Genomic DNA, 17605 nt, shown 5'->3' on the forward strand with positions numbered 1-17605 from the left:
AATATAGATACATAGTATTATTTAGACTTACAAAGGTGACCGTATATCTGAACGACCAAACTGAAACACTACGTACGTAGCGAAGAAACGAGAATTTCATAAATAATAATAAAAACTATACTCTGACTCTACAGCTCATGAGGATCTATGGCTTGCCAGGTGGAGCGCTTCAACTTAGTAGTTCTAATGCTTGGTTAGGACATCGGTTCTCAGGGACTATTATTTCTGACTTATATATCTCTACTGCTATTTTCGCGAATGTAATCTTCAATATAATGGTAAACACAAGGGTACTGTGCTCCCACTAGAGTCTAACCCTGGACCATACGCACCGAAGTGTATATTAAATGCAGTAGATAAGTTACCAATTTTGGTTAAATGAATAAATAACATTAAAGTATTTTTAAATAACAATTACGACTAGTTTGAACATTTATTATTATTATTATTATTAATAATAATCCATTAATATTTCAATTTTTTGGAGGCTTCACGAAGCATTAGTGTGGATTGCTGAACTTCTTCCCCCCACCATTTTCAAATGATTTCGCACCCTGAGTGATAGTGATGATAACGGTGAAAACCACAGACAAAGGATATATCCTTTGTCTGTGGTGAAAGCTTTGATGATTTGTCTTAAACTAATTAACTTTTGTTTCACTTGTAGAACGGCGAAAGATATATAATACTCTATATGTGAAAGAAAGAAGATTCTAATATACTTCATTTGTAGTGTTAGTTTTCGGTTATATTTTAAAAGAAGTTTTATTCCTGTTGATACGTAAACGAATTTCTTTCAGGCTCTTTCGTAATACATGTAACACTGTGCTTTGTATAGCTGGACTTTTATAGTAGTTCCTTAAGTTTAGTTAAATTTCATAACGTAATTTGTGTTTAAAAAATTAATAAAGTGGAAAATCTTTAAAATCTACATGTCTGAGTTTTGTGATATTATTGTGACGTCATCATACCATCTATGACGACCAAACTGATCCAAATTGTGAAATGGACAAGCCACACCTTATTCTGTAAATATTGCCTTACTATTGTGTACTGTTAGTGAATTTGAGAGAAGTTGATGTGCGGATTACCGTTTATTACATAAGTTCGGCACGTGCATAAGTGACGTCATAAATGACGCCATACTGAAAATTGCCCCAAAAAAACTTTATACTCTATGTTACGGTCCTCCCACCAACTCTGCCCGACTACAACCATAGCTCCAGAACTAATCCCATTATAGGACATAAACTAACACTCCTTTCTTATTTTTTTCTTTCAGAGTATGGGTCGCAGTGGTAACCCTACTTCCTCATCCTGTCTTCGCACTCTCTTTTTCTGATTTCACATTAATTACAGTAACTCCTCTCTCAGTTTTACTGCTTATCATTTTAGAGCTATGCTGTTACAAAAGATACCTAGCCCACAAAACCTACCAACAAGTTAGACAGCAAGCGGCTATCCTCTCCCACAGGTGATTGATCCCCAATTTTTCAATATCCCCCTTACCATTGCTAGTCCGTACTATACTCCACAAAGAATTAGTAATTGTGTTTTATAACAAGGTACCTATCCCCAGGTACAGTGAGTACTGTAGTGAAGAATCCAAAAATAACTCGAGATGCTTAAACATTTAATTTTTCACTTCCCTTTTCCCTTTCTTACTTACATTTCTCAATTGCTTACTGAATCTGCTTCCTATCAACAAATTACCCTTCCCTTCGCTCCAGATCGGTAACTTGCTGCATCTAAATTATTATCCTTCTGTATACAACCCCTCCACACGCATAGCAACAAACTATATATATATATATATATATATATATATATATATATATATATATATATATATATATATATTAAAATTGCACTGGGAAATTGCTGTCACGTCTCTGCCTTGAATTGAGAAAAGCCTGTCTTTTTTCTCTATCAAATGAATCTGGTATAAAAACCATACACCCCACCTACCTACAAAGAAAAAATTAAAATAAAGGCCTATCCTTCATATCCTTCCTTTCACGTCATTCATAATCCCTCTCATCCATTGATCCAATCAAGTGCAAATGCCTCCACGAGTCTCATAGAAGTCTACACAGGATGGAGCACATTGGTTCGATTCTTCACGCTGGATTCTGCTTTCATTACCCGACTCAGACGTCTCCTCCAAGTTTCCAATGAAGAAGATGGTTCCCATCCCAACTCAACCTACTGCCAACCTTATGTGTTTATTTCTAATAGCAACGAACTTGCCAATGAACTATCATGGTGTTTCAAGACAACAACAGGGTGTTGTATTACTTCCTCGGCTGAGACTTCCGAGCTGAGATGACCCACGTGAGGAGCATTCGGATACCTTCGCATCCCATGGATGCTAGAATATCCCCCTAAAAAGGACTGGAGGACCGTGACTTGCCTTACTCTTGTTTTTTATGGAATTTGTGTTGTAGAGTGTGGAAAATAAGTAATGTGTTTAAGTGCGATGTTGTGAGTGTGAACTGTGATTCCTATTCTTGTCTATCCATTTTTAAGTTCACATTTTTATAAAATGTGTTTCGCATTATCTACCAGCATAGTTTAAATCTAATACGTTTTGTGTGTCTCGACATTTGATTTTATGAGAAAAAAGGGGGTATAGACACACATTAAAAGGTGATGTTCAAATAAAATACACTTTCAGTGGGGGAGTGTGTTGTAACCGGATTTTATGAGAAAAAAAGAGGAGGAAAATGGAGATGATAAGTTGTTTAAAAAGTGATAGTGCCCTAGTAAATGATGAGAAAAAACCTTGAAAAGAGGAACATTAATATGTCATAACGACTTGTCCTGAGATAGAAGGTAATGAGATTTTTTTTGTAAAAAAAAAAATCATCAAATCTTTAATGTAAAATTAAAAGACTGATAAAATTGGGAATATAAGGGGACAGAAAAAAGAGAAAAAAGGACGGATACAGCCTAGACGTCGGGGGTGATTGGAGTGAGTCATGTGGAAAGGACGCAACCAAGGACTTTGGATGAGAGGTCTCTACCTTCACCTTAAATTCGATTACCTCTAGTAAAACTCAGCTGGAAAAGACATTCTGAGCCATAGTAATTGGTCTCCTTACGTAAAATCTTACCGTAAATTGTATCTTAGACATTGTGCAATTAATCTCATTGTGTACGTAGTGGAAATAAAATTGTAACCAAGCATCTTGAGGTAAATTAGGGCTTTTTACTACTTCTATAAAGAAGAGATTAGAAGAGATTAGCCCGGGATACGGGTTGGTGTGAATCATCTGCCATACCTAATTCTACTTATTTAATTTTAACCATTTTTATTAATCACTAACCCGTATTTTATTGAGAATTAATAATCATATTACACGATTTGATATCAATATTCTGTCTGCAATACTTCTTAAAGTATTTTTCCTTCATTTCTCTTAAAAGTGAACGGATATAAATTAACCTAACAATAAAACTATTATTTCCGAATAATATAAATCAAATCTCATACTAAAATTGCAATATACTATAGTTTAATCGGCTTTAAAAAGTAACTTTTTTCAGTATTTCTTTATATATTTAAGGAAAGAAAATTCAACTTACCTTCCAATATAAATATTTTTTATAAGATTGAGTTTCACAATGTCAAACACTTAAATGTTCACGCACAAATCCAAAATCAAAATAAGCCTCTTCTCCGAAACACTGGATTTATAGAAGGACGCAAAGTGACGCGTTTCGTTTTCACGTTTCTTTCTTTCTTCAAACCGATGTCTTTTCAAATTTGTTTAAAATGGTGAGGCCCCTTGCAAATCACGTAACTTCAATTAGAAAAATAGTACCTAAAGGAAGTATCATTCCTTTTCTTTCTAAAAAAGGACATTCTTTAAAGGGATTCTTTTTCTCTACAATTCTATTCAGTAAAAAGGAGATATACGCAACTAGTTGTCTCTAAAGGATAAATTCAGACACAAGGTCTATTCTATCCCTTAACAATAAAACCGGACAGCCAACGGGTTGAAGAATTTCTGTAAATACGAAAGATTTCTTTTCAACCATGTGCAAAAAAGGTGCGTCCTTTGCACTAACTTCACGTCAAACATCCAAGGCGTCAGAACTTCCTCAATTCTGTAAGTATTCAATTTCCTTTTACATAATCAAAATATTTTCTGCGTGATAATTTAAATTTTATATAATTAATGTATGGCCAACTACAATCACCTCTGGTCCCTTCTTCCATCCAGCTCACGCAAAGCGAGCTTTCTAATGTAGAAACAGTGTATCCATGGATTTTTTGGACTATTTTCATTTTGATCATTAAGTTTTCCAATAAATAATTATTGCTCTCAACACTAGCAAAAATAACATATCATCATCGTCTCTCTTAGCCTAACTAATATACTTCTCATACGTTATACTGAAATATTCCATTTCTTTTATCCATTGTGTACAATATTCAACTGTATCCAACCTTAGGGCGTAACCATAATGTCTCACTAGTACCTTAGTTATCTCTGCTGCGTGCGGTCACTTGTTTGATCTACGGCCATGTAAGTTTGCGGTCAATAACACAAGTAAGCTCTGTTATTAAGCGCTTACCGTATGCGCCTTTCCTGTAAAAGCTTATGTTATACGGCTTCCACGTCTCATATAGCCTCGCTGTTAAACAAAATGCTAAACTCAAAATCCAATCAAATTTACATCGTGTTCGTGCATATCCTCGGAGTACTTTAGTTTCCTCCCATATTATCATTACACCAATTTTTCTATCATCGTCTCCTTTAGCCTCACAAATATAGTTGTGGGACGCTACACTAAAATATTCCGTTTCATTTAACAGTTGCGTACAATTTTTTTAACTGTGACTATCCTTGAGGAACAGCATTCACTTTTGATGTTTCAGAGTTTTATGTTCAATTGTCAATCATGCAATCTTATGCCGGACAACATCGTGTGCATGAATTTCATAAACATTCACTTTAATCTTCTTCTCAAATCTAGTGCCTAGCATGTTTACCTTTAGTAGAGTGTCCCAAATTCGATTCCCGACTACATATGGTTCTAATAATCAAGATTGTGTCCATGCACAAAACTCCTTGTTCTACAACCATCAAATATATGCATACTTTAATGAGATTTCATTTTTTATTTCATGCATGCTTTTTTACATAAAGATCAAACTTCAATCCCCAACAGAATGCAATATATCACTCTTTCTACAACTAATAATAATAATAATAATAATAATAATAATAATAATAATAATAATAAACTTCTTACAAACAAAAACAAGGGCCGCGGTGGCTTAGTGTTAGAGCGCTTACCTCCGGTCCCCAGTTCAATCTCGTCTCACGTCAAATAAACTTTGTGCTCAACAAATACCGTGTGCGTGAGTTTCCTCGTGATTCTCCCATTTCCTTCCACTTTCTATATACCTTTTTAAGATCTCTCATAAAGGCAAAAGTACAAAAAACATCATTGCCTCCTTTACCCTAACTGGCTAACTATGGGATGTAAAATTAAAACAAATAACATACGCGTCTTTAACTTTGATATACCCAAGCTCAATTCCCCGTAAAGTTCAAATACCAGGTTACGCTGCAACTGCATGTCTCCTATAGCCTCACACCTGAAAATCATATCAAATCTCCAATAAACTCTTAACACATACTAATAATAAACAAATTATATGTGTTTTTACACTATACAATTCATTCTTAAATTATTTCAATTAATATTCTATAAATTTCACGCTATTCCTCTCTACCTAATTTATATAAAAAGAAAACAAATCTCTTAACGCTTCACAAAACTACAAAAGGTATTCAGGGGGACCTGGCTCCAAACAATAATAGTCTTTCAATACAGTGTCCATAGCAATAAACCTAACTAAAGCCAACTTTTCTCTCTTTTCATCCACTAATGCTAGTACAATACATCGTTCCAAAGAATACAAAGGATATTGTGTAACCTGACTTTAAAAGAAGACTAAAATAGAAAAGTTAACCGCTTATAATGACATTGTTTTCTACATACAATACTTGAATTATCTACAACTCCCGAAAAAGGAAAAAAAGGAAGCAAGAAAAGGAATACAAATAGCTTCCTCGTACAGGATGTTTCTCTATATATATCTTTACAATTTCAAGAATTGTACAAAACCCAATTATTTCACGAAATGTCACGTCATATATATCTACAACAGGGAGAACCCTCTTCCTCTCACAACAATAATATTGCATTTCTTCTCAGCTGTTGCTCTTAACTAATAAGGCGGAAATCCTAACCATTGCTGAAACCAATCTATTATGATTTCTAAGAACTCAATAAGGCGGTGTTCCGAGATCACATTCAAATAAAGAATCTCTTCGTTCCATTGTGACTTTTTCGAACAATACATGCTAGAAAAGGTAAAAATCGCATGATTTTTCGAATTGTAACACACTATCGTCTCACGTATGTCGGAAATTCAACTTCAAACGATACTCTTTCAAGAACACATCACATAAATTTACCAATCTCAAAAGAAAATAAGATACAGCTGGTCACAAGTAAGACAATTGAATTTCCTCTCTTTTATTTCGAAAATTCGACTCCAAACATACTCTTTCAGGAACACATCACATAAATTTACCAATCTTCACACTTCTTGTATTCATGTCCTATTACCTTCTGTTCTATACGATGTACAGCTGTGTACGTTCACAGAATGCTACACAATTGAATTTCCTCTCTTTTAGTTCGAAAATTCGACTTCAAAAGATACTCATTCAAGAACATCACACAAATTTATCATTTTGACATTTTCTTGTATTCATGTCTTATTATCTTCTGTTATATATAATGTAGAGAAGTTCGCCGGAAGTTAGACAATGGATCATTATATTCAATTTCCTGTTCCAATTGTCGAGAATTCAACTAGAAAGAGTCCTACTGAGTCATTGTTACGACATGATCGAACCACCACTACTACGCTCACGTACAGGTGAATTTTGGTGTTCCGTCTTTCACCATTATCCCCCGCACACAGAGGTATACAGTGTATCTAAATATGTCTAAATAATAAATTACAACTTTCACAATAACACTACGTATTTTGAAACAATCACATTTGCCTGCATTAGTGAGGTAACACGTGTTATTATAATGGAAATTTTATTGAACAGTTGTATTGCTTATTTTCCTTCTTTTTGGCAGTCGGACTTGAGACATAATGGCAAGGAATGACAGGGTTGGTAATTGAATTTGTATTTTTTATTGATATAATCATTTCATAATAATATGAAATTAAACCGAAAATGAAATATTTATAAATTTTACGTCCCACGGTTATGTCAGCTAGGCTAAAGAAGACGGTGATAATGAGAAATGAAAGAAATGGTGGAATGAAGAAAGTGGGAGGAAACAGGAGTTCCCCTAGGAAAGCCAGGAACGCGGTGTTTGTCCACTACAAAGCAGGGGCGGAGTCGCTCCCCCAGAAGAGGAAACTTTCTTATTTTATATATATAAATAAAACCCATCCCAGATTTTGAAACTCTTAAAGTAGCTATAAGTAACAGTATGACAACCCACCGCCCCCCAGAAGTCGGTCCTGGATCCGCCCCTGCCACAAAGTTCACTTGGCCTGAGCTGGGATCGAATCAGGGACCCCATGCATCGCAGGTGAAAGCTCTAGCATTGAGTCACCGCGGCCCCAGGAATGCAGGGTAGTCCAATGTTGTAACAAAGAGTTGATTATTGTATAAGAAAGAAAGAGTAACGATAAATACGAGTTCGTTCAATTATACAAAAATAACGAAATCTTTGGCTTAAAGAGCTCAAAGGCTCACAATGTAAAGCAGAAACAAACATTTCCATTAGATTTTAACCTGAGAAAAGTCAATGTATCATGTTTGTTGTCAACCATCCTTCAAAGATCCTGCTTTACATTGTCCGGAAGCCTTCTCTTTCTCTCAGCTCCTCCTAGGATTTTTGAATAGGACTTGGTGACCTGGTGCGTATTTCCCATGCAAGCAACGTGTCATACTTATCTTATACGTAGTAAATTTACTATTTCTGTAATACTCGATGACCAGTGTTGTTGCGAAATAAAACCTTGTACACCGTTTTAATTTACCTGAATGTATTACTTTTTTTGCTCCAAATATTTTTTATCAATATTTTATTTTCGAAATCCCGCAGTTCTCGTTCTTGTATTCGTTTTAGGGATCAATTTCCACATTCATACAAAATTGGGAAGATTACACTGTAAAAAATGAGGTGTTGAAACAACACAAAATGACTACAACTTTAGCGTATTACTTGTGTGTTAATTCAGCAGCACCAAGACATCGCTTTCCGAGCATATCATTAATAGCTAGTTACTACCTGAGAGAATTTGTATTGGTATTTATCGTTTAATATGAGCAAAGCTTTGCAAAACATTTTTGGCCCTTATACCAAGTAACAAATAATGTTCTATGTTTTCTGTAATCGGTCACAATAATATTGTTGTAAGCCTGTGAATCATCTGACAACAGTTACACAGATAGCTGTGCTTTCATCTGTTTTCTTTACTTGTTATTCTTGTGTCTTAGCATATATGAACATAAGATGGCACAATTGTTGCCTATGTAACTGTTGTCAGACGATTCACAGGTTTACAATATTATTGTGACCGATTACAGAAAACATAAAACATTATTCGTTACTTGGCATAAGTGCCAAATATAATTTGCAAATCTTTGCTCATATTAAACGATAAATACCAATGCAAATTCTCTCAGGTAGTAACTAGCTTTTTGTGATATGCTCGGAAAGCGATGTCTTGGCGTTGACGCACCTTCTCACTGTCATCGAGAAAGCCAAAAGCAGACTTAACTCACTGAAACGACTAGTTGATACCACTTGGAGTCTACATTCAAATCTCCTCCTAAACACTTACAAAGTTTTCATGCGCCCGGTCTTAACTTATGGTCACACAGTTTGGTTGCCAGCTCCTCCTAAGTACCATAGAAAGCTAGCAATACTCTAACGCCATGCATTTCGTTTAGCCTTTCGTATCCAGCTCCCCCACCCAACCCATCTACTCTACGACCGTATCCATTTTCCACCGCTCTTATCCCATCTTGAGGCTCTCCGCTTAAAATACATTAAGAAACGCATTGAAACTGCTCATCCAGTATTCCTGAACATTCTCCGCTATGATAGAGACTTTGATACCCCTGCTGTTTATTATCCGACACCTTTACAACATCTGATGACCCTGTATCATTTGAACATCGGCCGCGAGAACGTCAATCCGGAAGTTTTCGACATTTATCATCCTGGCACAGTTTCACCGCTCATCTATCCGTCTCATGCACAGTAAATCACCCACTAACAGGGCTGCTTTTGTCTTCATTAGTTCCTGAGTCGCCCCAGGAACAGAAGCTAACAGCATTCGTCTTACTAACAATACCCATGTGTTGTGGCGTCATAGCACTTCACTCTCATGACATCTACCACTCCTCCTGTCTTGACTGCCGTCTATTTCTGTGATTACACTGTATGTTTTATAACTACTGATGAACCTGAATCGCCGCAACTGTGTTTTGGTATTTTCTCTTCATTTCAGGCACCGAAGTTAAGGAACGACTACGACTTATATGTCAGCCAGACGATCTTCCTTAGCATCCATGGCACATGAAAATTACCCTCACTTAATTGATGCCCATCCCTCTGAGTAAACTGAATAAAATGTTAAATAAAGATGACTAAACAACACATAGACCCTCTCATGATACAGTTGATGCTCCTATACCATTCGACCTCTTCCCGAAGAAAGGACGCAACCCTTTCAGCGGATAAACATAAAAATCTTGGCGTTGATTTAACACACAAGTAACACGCTAAAGTTGTAGTCATTTTGTGTTATTTCAACACCTCATTTTTTGCTGTGTGAGCTCATTGATTTTAATGTTTTCGATATTTGTTGACAGTAAAGTATTTTACAGTAGGGTAAACTTTAGTATACAAATAATATGCAGTACTTTTCTACAAGACAAAAATTAAAAACAGTAATTGTTACTCGGGGTTGATAGCTAAAAGGAACAGCAGTGCTTTCTCAACATCAGGTGCCAGCGAATTGACTTACGAATTTAGAGTTTATACAGCTCAGTTTATTAGAAAAGTTTCCCTCCCTGTGAAGGTCAACGACTAGCTTCCCCCTTCTGTCAGGCACTTAGGCAGGATTTCGTGAAGGGGGGTTCCGTGACATGAAATACTGTGGTCATCACAACAGGGGCTTGATCGTTCTAAACTATTTTACTGGAACATATTAGTTCGTTCAGCCAGGATTACGTAACGGTGGGGAGGAGGCACGTGACATGAAATTCTGAATGCCCAGAAGCTCGATCAATCTAAACTACTTTACTATGAACATATATTGGTTTGCAAGGACAATAAAACGAGGATATGTTTGTAAGTATTTTAATAAACTATGAGAAATCTCGAGTAAAATAATAATAAAAAGGTGCTGAAAAAGATTTTACAATATTTACATTCTTCCTCTGTTCATTCACATATAATAATTTTCTTTTCATTCTGACCCCAACTATTACAAAAATACATATTCACTATTATAAAAAGTACATACTCAATAATGTCTTGTAAAATATTTTACAATATCTGTGTTCCTTTCTCTGTTGAATCAAATGTTAACAGAACTTTCTTTCCATATAAATTTTTGTTTTTGTTACTCCGTCAACTACTGTCTGTTCCAATGACAAGCTAAAGGAGTAGAAAATTGTTTTTGAAATAACATGTTTGATACCGCAAGGATGCTATGACGAAAATTTATGATAAAAAATGTCCACGTTGTTACACAACGGTACTATACTTTCGAAAGCTTGAAATCTCCCTTGAAATCAATCTGACTAGTAGCAGAAATTCTGAGAATTCCGTTAACTCTTCTAGAAATTCTGAGAATTCCGTAACTTTTCTGGAAATTTCAAATTCCCTGACTCTTCCAGGATATCTCGCTCACCTCGCCACCATGTATTTTAAATAATACAAATCTCCTCATAAGAAAGAATAACCAAAAGCTTCCTGATTTTTTAACATTTTTAACGCGATCCTTCTTTTTCGCATTTCATTTTTTCATCCTTCCTTATTTTTTAAATTTTTGGTCTCGAAGGGGGGGGGGTCCGGACCCCTGGACCCCCTTTGGCTGTGTCTCTGCTTCTATGGTAAGTTGTGGGAGGTAGGAGAGTTTCCTATCTTCTTCTTCTTCTTCTTCTTCTGCGGTTGCTACTTGCCTTTGCGAAGATTGCTCTCCCGGCAATTATAGACGGTGTTTTCAAAAGAAATAGATGATGAAATGAGGTGAATCTTTAGAGATGCTTATAAGATGCTAAATAACGTAGATCTTTGTAAATAAAGATAATAGGCAGTAAGAACGGGTGGGGATAAGGTGAAAATTAACAAATCTACATTAAATGGACCAGAACCGTGAAATTTATGAAGAATAGAGAGAAATGGCTGGCGATATTGTTGGTAGAGAGGACAAGAGAAAATGAGATGATTGATGGAGCCTGTATCGAGACCACAGTTACAAAGTGGAGTAGTGCGTTTTCGGAGAAGATATAAGCGTTGGGGAGTATACAGAATGTGAAGTCTGTTATGGAGCAGAAAATGGGGGTAGGAGGGAGAGAAAGTATGTTGAATGAACCAAGATGGAGAGCGGAGAGAACAAGGATGGTGCCAGTACCAACGTGCTTTTGTACATGAAGCATTATAAGCAGTCCAGCGTTGATAATTAAATGTAACAAGTCGTTGAAAAAGGTCAATAGGCGAGACTGAAAGATTTATGGGAGTGCTGTGCAGGGCTCCGAAACGGGCTGCGGCATCAGCTAGAGAATTCTCGAGGATATCGACATGACCTTTGGACCAAATTAAGCAAGTAGTATAGTTGAGGGAAGTCCGACGGTATAGAAGAAGACGAATTTCATAAAGAATCCAGGAGGATTTCGAAGTCCAGGAAGAAGATTGTAGAGATTGGAGGAGAGATTTAGAATCAGTCGCGATACAGATAGATGTATACTGATGCTGAAGAGAATGAAGAAGAGTCGCAAACAAGCCACAAGCTTCAGTGAAAAAGGTAGAGACATATTGGGGCAGTTTAAAGCTGAAACATTGCTGAAGAGAGGAATCGTAAAAGGCTGATCCCAAATGCAAGCCCTGGCCAGAACCGTCGCAGTACAAATGCACAGTGTGCTGACGGAGAGGAGGAATGGATGAGGAGAAACAATGCTGGTAAGAGACGGGAGTGAAAGGGTGGGCAGGAAGGTATTGGGGAAAAATGATAGAAAAAGATTGGGAAAAAACTGGATAGTTATGCAAGTAGCAAGGGGGTGTATACTTGCGCTGGATGTGCAACAGATGTGGTGCAAGATCTAGGTAGCTGGTGTATATGAAAGGGAGAGATGCAAAATATGGAGAACGTTTGCGGCCTGTATGAAGGTATCGGAGCAGAGTGAGTTTAGGGAATACAGAGGATCGGGTAAAGTTTAATTTTATAATGTAGGGGAAAATAGCGGAATTTCAGTAAGGATAGCGGAACGTGGCGAAATTTTGACAGTATAGTAGCGACTTTTCGAGCTGGGACCTGGCAACACTGGTGCAGACGATTTTGAAGGGATGATTTCTTAATCAGTCTCGGAGTGAAGTTTAGCTTATGGTGGCTTTGTTATCTCTGGAAGTTGAAAAGGAATCCAATTATGAAGCAGATAAGGAAGTTTAATATCGGAATTATACTAACTTCTTTGCTTGGAATTGGTGTTTCGTACTACGCATATGTAGTTGAAACTACCAAGGAACATGATAAGGACTATGTAGCCATGTGTGATATTAGTGAACACATGAGTTGTTCAAAAGCATTTATGTCACAGTGAGTCCTTTTCCCTTTATTTTTGTGTTTCATCTAAGTATAGATTAAAATTTAAAAAAAACAAATACGTATATGGAGTAAACTACTCGATGGCCGAATATTTCGTGCAGTTGTACAATAATTCTTCACATTTTAAAATGGGCATTAATGCCGTATCGCGGGACTAATTTGAAAATCGAAAAAAGTATCAAAATGTACTACATTCGGTTATACTTGGTTGGAGTGAATTAAGTTATGGTAGATTATGTTACACTGGGATAGGGGCATAAACATTACAGTGCAAAAAACAAACCTGTGCTAGTTGGTCACTTACAAGCACGAATGCTAGCTAATCAAGTCAGGGCAGGGCATAGGTGGTGGGCTCGAGCGGTAGCACTCGATGGTGCGTCTCAAGGGAGCAGACACGTCAGCAACGTTGGGTATACGTGTAAGCGAGGGTAGTAAAAATACGTTGGTTTTGACAGCCACTCAAATTTCAATAGAACTTGTCATAGTTTCATACTAGTAACATTTCATTTCTAGCATAAAATATACCTTCCATACACTGTGCAGAAATACATTGCCGTTGAGTTAGACATCACTTACCTTCAAATCAGGCTTGTAACCTTTTGCAATTTTAAGAAGAAAATGTATAATAATTTGTTAATTGTCGCTTGTTGTTTTTGAATAGGTGAGTTCTATGTAACACGTCACATGTCATACCCTTGACATACACGCGCCATTTCCACACTTCCTTTTGCCCCACTATTATCATAATGGTTGTACCTCTCCGCGAAACAGTCCATCCGCCTCCACATACAGTGCCGCTACATCATCAAAAACAACCGCTATTCCTCTTACCTGACTTTCACTCATTCTTCTTCACAAATTTAGATAAATCTTCCAATTGACACGGTAAATTCCACGGCGATACAGCACTTAATCCTAAAAATGTACTTATCTTTTGATGTTTTAAACGATTCTGTAATAAATTCTGCACACTTATTTTCCTGGTGTATGCTCAGATAATTGGTTACAGATTGATAATATGCGTGCAGGATGTCATGAAAAATATTATACATACGAAAAACGCGCATGAATCTGTGCTTTCCTTACTTGAAACGAATTCCTAAGACATTGTACGTACTTATTTTCGTGCAGTATGGGAACTGATAGATTCATGGCAGCGTGTGATAGATGACCATTAGAAACAAGAATTGTGTCTATTCTGCGTCAGTGCAGGATAAAACTGGTGTGTCGTCGTAGTACCAATTTGGTCTGCATGAAGCGAGGTACTTAAGAACAATTTATTATTAATACGAAAAGCGCACCAACCTGTGTTAGCTGGACACTGTGAATATTGTGATTACTCACAATTATCTTTAGGTATTCGAGTTCGATGACACGTAATTTTTTCATCTATAACCAAGCAAAAAAAACAGGTTTCCCTATGTTGTGCAGAAACAAAGCACTGCTGAAAGTTAATATCTTATATAGGGCCTAGTCGTCAACAAATTTTTACTATGGTCATTTCATGTATGAACCTATGGAATGAGTCGTTTAGGAATTTGTTCCGAGGAACCATTTCCTCAGGAGTCGAATCTGTTAAAAATCATGGTAGTTCCAGTTGTAATTCTTTCTAATCATTGTTTCAAACATACTCTATTATCCGCTTTGAGTTGTGAAATTCTCTTCAGCTGTTTAAAAATGATTCTCCTATCTTAGTATGGTTTGGTGTTTGTCATTGATTTCTGCTTGAGGTAGGCCATGAGCTCCTCCATTCTCCTTACAGTTAGTTCTTCTGCGCCAGGGGTGGTCAGACCTTTTAGGTTAGAGGACCACTTTTAAGCCCTTCTCTCATGGACCTGAATTGAGGCCTCAAACCAGGCTGCTTCTTAATAGTGTTGGTCAACTCAAAGTTCCATGCAATTTCTTTTATCTTGAGGTGATGTAGGGGTCTCAGACGATCCTTAAAACTAGATAGGTTTTATCAGCAGACCCTTTCGTGGCTGCTGTATTCAACAGACAAAAAACACTTGAAGAATGTGTTACGTACATGGCAATTAACTGTCGTAATCGTAAATATTATTGGGTTTTTATTTATTTATTTATTTTTTTATTTCACAATATGAATTCATCCGAAGAGGATGAAATAGCCATAGCAGAGGTATCTGCTCTGTTGTTGACACAAAACCCCCCCTCCTCTTTCTCTTAAAAGAGAAAAGAGGAGCTGCTGGGCCAGGGAGTCGATTCTTCGCCGCAATAATGCACGGGAAACCACCATATTTTCAATTGTGAATAATAAACTAGCTAGTTGCAAAAGATCATCGATGGACAATTCGGAATCCCATACGTTACTGGAATTAGTAACTTCGAAAATTCGAAAGCAAAATATGAATATTCCCGGCGGGAGCTCATGTGGTTCGGATTCCACATTAATCAGTAGGTTCACGTCTCATATAGCCTCGCTGCTGAAAGGGACGCTAAACTAAAATCAACACAACAACAACACAAAATATGAATATGAGAGAATCTGTACCAGATGAAAATAGGTTGGTAGATCCTTGCATCAACCTGATTGTAGAACTGAAAATCAAATGACTTGGCCACGTATGTGAATGAGGACAGTTGTCATACGCGGGAAGCTAAAATAAAGGAGGAAGAACAATTTTATAGAATAGGTATTGAGGGTATCCGCTCAGCTCACTACCCACAAAAGCGAACCACATGCCTCATAAAATAAACTTATACCGCGCTAGGGCCGTTCTGATGCATTACACCCGGACTTTTTGTATTCTGCCAGGATTCTAGAACTGTTCCCTAAAATTGCACGAAGACCACACAACACTAATCACAATTAACTCAAATTGTTTGTCTTTTTCTGGTGCTGGTTTACTTTTGACGCACTACGTTTTGGAAGATTTGGAGGTAAAATTCCAAACTTTGCATGAAAAGACATATTTATAAAGAACGAATTCCTGCAAGCGATAGGATAATTGCAAAGTAATGCACTTGTATTTTTACGTTAGAAGTATACGATTACTAGTGTAAAATCCTTGCAAAACTTTTACTACGGGCATAATAAGTGAGTGCAAATGAAAGATGACTGTATTAGAGACTATTTTCTGCCGATGGTGTATTTCTGCACGGTGTGCAGAGATTGTATTTAATGTTTACAATTGGAACGCTACTACTATGAAACCATGACAAATGCTATTAAAACTCGTATCATTGCCAAAGCCCACTCGTTTTCACTACCCTGGCTTATGCATATACCCACAACCGCTGACACGCCTGCTCCCTTCGGAAGCACCCCTCGCTAATTCTCAGGCCCTCCAGCTTCGCCCTACTCTTACTCGTTTAGGTAGCATTCTTGCACTGTAGCTTTTATGCATATATCCGGACGCTGTATTTGTACAAGTCGTCAAAGAATTGTAATTTTCCAACAATTGGTTATGATGCCCTCTTTGAATTTTAACTATGCTATGTGAGACATCGTCATATCGCCCAGCGCAAATCATTTAGGAAACAATAAGAAGGAAGTTAGTGAAACGATTCTAATTTTTGAACAATTATTTCGAGTGGTACGCAAAAGTAAACCTGCACGCTAAAAAAAAAAAAAAAAAAAAAATTATATATATATATTATGTTATCTTTTGGTACACAAATTGCACAGTATACTTAAGTAACCTATTTTTATTCTTTTGAATGATATAATTACATTTGTTCACACTTGTAGTGTTCGGGCTTACACTACTTACTTCACTGCATACCTTCTCTATGGCCTCTATTCTTGCTTTTTCTTTTCTTTTCTTTTTTTTTAATAATATAAATCGTGCATCACGTCATACAAAAAAAAAAAAAACATATTTTTCGTATGATTCTATTAATACCATTAATGTTTCTCTTGTCCGGGCAGCATTGTCCAGCATGAAATAAAGTTGAAATAAATGCCATCAGATGCTACTCTTTTCTGATTGGTAATTGTAATATGTTCTAAAGGTCATGAATGTTTTAAAAATTATTATTTTTTTTTAATAGATCCAAGAACAAAATAATGACCTTGTTGTCAGGAAATAGTATGTAAATAGAATTTCTTATGAAAATCGAAATACATCATATAAACACTCTCAGGGTGAAGATTGTAACAAAAACTTAAAAAAAAAAAAAAAAAAAAAAAAAAAAAATTGTATCGATAACAAATGTACACATGTGTTTTTCCGAACTTCAAAATAACTTTCAAACTAATATAAAAACTGGCAACTTTAGAACAATCATTATCATTCGCTCCTTCGGAGTCATCAATTAACAATCACATCAGAACCGTTGGAGGTTGATCGATACAACCCTAGGACGACTATGGAGAACCTTCGCAGACTGTGAGTAAGCCTTGTGCACTTTATTCTCAAATGACTTTAAATGTGTAAAGAGAGCACTAAATACTATGTTATAACACGAGAGAACCAAAGGACAATTTCCTTACCAATACGAACTCCGAATTGTTGTACTATACTACCTGTATTGTATTATTGCTTTTTACTATTTCAGACAAATGGTGTTGGTTTGTTTTCTTGTATTTCTCAATAAATTCTTTCACATACTAAGTGCAACTCGTTTCTAAAAAACAATCCTCATCCTGAGAGATATGCAAAATGCTTGGGGAATGTTTCTTCCAATAACGCTCAATAGACATCACTTATTCCATCAACCACCCATTACTTTTTTTTTTCATAC

The 17605-nt window shown here is 36.4% G+C and overlaps 1 protein-coding gene across 3 annotated transcripts in view; it reads left to right on the forward strand.

The window, feature by feature from the left end:
- The first annotated feature begins 12617 nt into the window (after positions 1-12617).
- Vkor (Vitamin-K epoxide reductase) overlaps positions 12618-17605 on the forward strand; it is an 82587-nt gene continuing 77599 nt past the window's right edge. For 2 of the 3 annotated variants that reach the window (XM_081771546.1, XM_081771547.1), the window contains exon 1: positions 12618-12892. In XM_081771546.1, the coding sequence (XP_081627672.1) occupies positions 12723-12892 (170 nt within the window). In that variant the 5' untranslated portion in view covers positions 12618-12722. The remainder of the gene's footprint in view (positions 12893-17605) is intronic. The other variant, XM_081771545.1, reaches the window with a different exon arrangement.

The sequence above is a fragment of the Thermobia domestica genome, chromosome 9 (assembly GCF_964235325.1).
Source record: "Thermobia domestica chromosome 9, izTheDome1.hap1.1, whole genome shotgun sequence".
Classification (NCBI taxonomy): domain Eukaryota; kingdom Metazoa; phylum Arthropoda; class Insecta; order Zygentoma; family Lepismatidae; genus Thermobia; species Thermobia domestica.